Source organism: Hipposideros armiger, unplaced genomic scaffold (assembly GCF_001890085.2).
Source record: "Hipposideros armiger isolate ML-2016 unplaced genomic scaffold, ASM189008v1 scaffold_110, whole genome shotgun sequence".
NCBI classification, from domain to species: Eukaryota; Metazoa; Chordata; class Mammalia; order Chiroptera; family Hipposideridae; genus Hipposideros; species Hipposideros armiger.
Genome location: NW_017731460.1, coordinates 153,229 through 157,989, shown reverse-complemented (window position 1 = coordinate 157,989; position 4,761 = coordinate 153,229). Strand labels below are relative to the sequence as shown.

General features: G+C 46.9%; 1 protein-coding gene across 2 annotated transcripts in view; it reads left to right on the top strand.

The window, feature by feature from the left end:
• Positions 1-4,167: 4,167 nt before the first annotated feature.
• The window catches only part of IGDCC4 (immunoglobulin superfamily DCC subclass member 4), a 48,673-nt gene continuing 48,079 nt past the window's right edge, over positions 4,168-4,761 (top strand). For both annotated transcript variants that reach the window (XM_019647365.1, XM_019647364.1), the window contains exon 1: positions 4,168-4,548. In XM_019647365.1, coding sequence (XP_019502910.1) covers positions 4,407-4,548 — 142 coding nt within the window. In that variant the 5' untranslated portion in view covers positions 4,168-4,406. The remainder of the gene's footprint in view (positions 4,549-4,761) is intronic.

Here is a 4,761-nt window from a genome sequence, read left to right as displayed (position 1 = left end):
ATATATATATAACAAAAATAGTATAATAACGCGTGTTAGATGTTCTGATAGGAGAAGTACCAACTCACAAAATAATTTCTCCGGTTCTGATCTCTTTCCTCAGATTAAAGCCATTTCCGGTGCTTTAACATTTTCACTTGGATGCCATGCAGGCACCTCCCACCCAACATTTTAAAAAAGCGATTTAACTTCCATCTCCTGTCTCACTCCCTGCACTCCCCCCTCCAACCCCGTGTTCCCTTTATTTAATAACAGCCCATCTATCTGGTCAAACCAATGGAACCTGCAGTCCTCTAGCCCTTTCCCAGTCTCTAGACCCCTACTTTGACCTGTCCCCAAGATGTTATTTCTGTCTTAGAACTGTGTCAAAGAAGTTACATTAAGAGGGAAAAAAAATTGTAACAATACATTACTAATTGAAGGTAATTTTAATATATTTAATTAAATTGACAATTTAAAAAACCCTCTTTCCCATTGAAGAAGTGATGTGTACTCATTTTAAGTTAATTTCAAAAAAACAAACATGATTTGTCAACAACAACAAAAAAACTATGTTAAATTTGGAGACCAAAGGTACATCGAAATTTAACCATAGGATAAAAAACAGACAAAAACTGTTTTCATGATATGATTGCATTTTGTGCTACAATAAAATTTTAAAAACAAACCCTTTAAAATGTTTTAGTTTTATTTCTGAAATGTGAAATACAAGGTTTTATATCTATTGGGAAGTACTTCTCCACAAATAACATTGTAGATACAATCAGTCTGCCTTTCTAGTAAACAAAAAGCCAAATTAGACTGAATTATCACTAGATTTTTTTTTTAAATATTGACTTTTGAATGACTTGATTAGAAGATTATAACATTCTTTTCCAATGACGATCAACTTGAGGCAAATTTGCAAAATTATCACTTTCTCTTCAGCATCAGATTTTTGTAGTTTAGCCATCAGTGCTCCTCATACTTCCTGTCATATGTTTCTCATGGTCTAACATGGCTATAAATTCAACATATAAATAACTAAGATGGAAAACAATTTGAGCTGTTTAATGGTGAAAGCCAGGACAGTGGCAAATGATGTTCACCTGAGCGTGTTAATCAGCCCTCCACGGCCCTCTACCCATGAACACTCCATACTCATTAGGAGGCATTCCATGGTACCATCTGAAAAGCAAAATAATAGAATATTATAAATGATTGATTTAAAAAGAAAAAAATTAAAATGAGTGCCATATCCACTTTTAAGAGTGTGAACTCTTGGGCCGGCCAAGTAGCTGTGTTGGTTAGGAATGGGCTTGGGATGCCAGCTGTGAGCAGCAGAGGCCAGGTTTGGATCCCACATGAGGGCCAGTGACGCTGCGCCCTCTACAGCTGAGATGGTGAACAACAGCTCGACCTGGAGCTGGACCGCTGTGAGTCGTAGGCTGCAGTGGGGCTGGCCGGCAGCGGGCGTGCACTTTCATGAGTGGCCATGAGCAGCCGTCCAATAGCCGGGAAGCGACTGCCTCACCTGGGAAGAGTGCAATGATAATACCAACATGGGCCAGAGAAGCGACGTCCTCCACAACTAGACTGAAGAACAAAAGGACAGCAACTTGTCTGTTCCCCTTCCCCAATTCCCCAATAAAATCCTGGAGGGGGAAAAAAAAAAAAAAAGCCATGTTGAAACTGAATGTCAACTGTAATTGAAAAAAAAGAGTGTGAACTCTTTGGAACACCTACTTAGAAATATACATCATATTCCAGCCCTCTTATTTTTCTCACTGATGAAGTTGAGGCCCAGGGAGAGAAAAGAAGTTGCCCAAAGACACATAACAAATCGGTAGTAGAGGCAGGACAAGAACCATGGCTCTTATTTATTGCACTGGATTTGGCTGGCCTGGGCCTACTCCCACCTCACACCTACTCCCCACCTGTGTGCTGAGATAAGAATACAGAGAAATTGATTGGATTTTTGTCTGTGGCTTGTGGAATTAGCAACACTCTTTATGTGGCAACACCCTGTTCATTTATGCATTCAATTGACAGCCAAATCATCAACTGCCTTCTAGGCAACATACAAGGCCTTCCCCACCTGGCCCCAGCCTCTCTGTTTGGCTTCCTCTCCCACCCCTGCCCAGTTCACACCTCTTACATTCTGCTTACACTGGGCTCAGGTATTTGTTTTCTCCAGAAGCTTTCCCAGCTTCCCACTAAGTCTGGCCAGGGTGCCCCTCCTCCCTGTTTCCCATCAAAGCATCTATCACACAGTATTATAGTTGCCTGTGTGCATGTCTCTGTTTCCCTCACTAGGGCAAGTGCCACGCAGGCAAGAACCATCACATTCAACACTGTGTTCAACACTGTGTTCCCAGTGCCCAGAGCAGGGCCTGACCCATCACAGGTGGTCCATGAATATCTGTACAGTTAATTATTGGCTCTGTCACGTCCAGAACACTTCCTGTCTCTCACACCACAGGGCCTCAGCAGAGGGTGTTTCTTCCCTCCACCCCTGTCCATTCTACCCTCCTTAGATTGTCAAGACCCAGATCAAACATCTACAACCATCAACAGTTCTGTGAAGTCTTCTTCCTCAACACCCCACCACCACCACCACACCCACAGTTAGTCCCTCCTCTTGCTCCTATCCTCCCTGCCACCCCATGCCACTTAGGACACTATTGTCCCTGTGGGCAGTGACTTGTATCTTTCACCCTGGCCCTTGGCACCTACAAAGTGCCAGATACTGGCCTAGCTGCTTCGAATTCAGCAGTGAACCTAACAGACAAAAATCCCTGTCCTCATGAAGCCCATATTCTAGTTGGGGGGAGGGGAGAGAGACAGACTGTAAATAAAATAAGTAAAATGTAGAGCATGTCAGAAAGAAGCGGGATAGGGAGACTAGGGGAAGTTGTGAGGACCAGAGGAGTGGGAGGACAGAGTTCCAGACCTGCACTAGCTGGACAAAGGTCTAGAGGCAAGAGGGAGGGGGCTGGTCATGATCAAGTTACAGCCAGAAGGCTGGTGTGGCTGGAGAGGTGGTGAGCAAAGGGGAGGTGAGGTCAGAGAGGTAAAACAGGCCTCCAGATCAGACAGGACTTATCATAAGAACTTTGGCTTTTGCTCGGAGATAGGAGGTTGTGGTGGGTTTTGAGCAGAGAAGTGACATGATCTCATTCACATTTGAACAGAATCACTCTTGATGCTGTATTGAGAAAAGACTGAAGGGGGACAGCAGAAATACGGAGACTACTGAGGAGGCTATGGCAACAACACACGTGAGAGGTGATGGTGTTTGGATCAAGGTGGTGGGGGAAGATGGAGTGTGAAAGATGTGAAAGTGAAGGGTCAAGGATGACTCCAAAGGTTTTGACCTGAGCAACAGGAAGGATGGAGCTGCTAGGAACTGAGATGGAGGAAACCGTGGGAAGGGCAGTTTTAATAGGGAATATCAGAGCTCAATTTTGGACATATTAAATTTGAGACACCTATTAGATTGCCAATGAAAATGTTGAGCAGGTAGCTGGATAAGTCTGGGGTTCAGGGGAGATGGTCCAGCCTGGAGGTATAAATTTGGGCATCTTCAGTATAAAGATGTCACTTAAAGCTTTAATGACCAGATGACATCACTCAGAGAAGCAAGTGGAAGTAGTCAGCTAAGTCACATAGTGCTAATGGGCCTGGCAATGAATGCATAAATGCCAGATCCTGTTAGATCTGCAAAGTACAGGTCATTATTAAGGGTCAACTAGCAACAGATGGGTAAGGCACCTACCAGGTAGAGACAAAAGTCATGGGAATGCTGGAGACATAGGGAATAAAGAACCATGGCATGTTGGTTTTGGGAGGGACCTTAAATAGGTCATTTAATCTGTACTCCTCTCCCCGCTCTAGCCTGAAGATTGAATCCCTGGCTTTAGAACAAGAAATATTTGTGGAATACTGAGGCAACCAGTCTGGCTAGGACAGAGAAGACACAGTTGAAGAATGAGTGGGAACTGACCCCCTGGAGTCAGAAAACCAGGGCTCTGGTTCTGCATCTGCTGCGCCCTGGCCTCATGTCCTTAGGCAAGTCTTCACCTCCTCCAGCCTCAGTTTCCCTGTGTGTAAAATGGAAGCAATCAAACCTTCCTGGCTTCCCCCAGGGTTGCAATGTGGAAGTGCTTGGGGTAGACTAAATGCCCAGCCTGGATTGGTTATTGCATGAGCAGGGGAAGGAGGCCAAGAGAAGCCCTCAGCTTGGAATGGCAAAGGAAATGCGGGTGAAGAGGGAACTGTCATGTCCTCAGTGGATCTGGTGGTGCAGCCTGTGGAGAAGCTGAGTACGGGACCTCAGCTGGAATGGACTGGACTCCAAAGGCAAGACGGGTCCATGGGGACACAGAAGAAGGCTTGAATCTGCCTCCATTCACCCTGGAACCGAGATGGAGGAGACCCTGAGGCAGGGACAGGGAAAGAAACGCAGACACCAAGGCAGAGAGACCCGTGGACTCAGAGACCGGGAGACTGAGACAAATAGACCTAGAAACAAGCGGCCCAACAGGGGCTCAAGGCGACCCGGCGAGGGTGAGACACCGGAGCGCAGACGCAAGCAAAGCGGAGCCCAGCGCGGTGTAGGGTCACTGTGCCCCGGCCCGGGGTCCCCGGCGGGGCCTGGGCTGCCGCACTCGCTAAGCGCCCCCGCCTCGGCTGCTCGCCCAAGATGGCGATGGAGGGGCGGGCGAGGCGGCGGCAGCCCCGGCCCCCGCGCCGGCCCCCGCTCGGGCCCGGGCCCCCGAG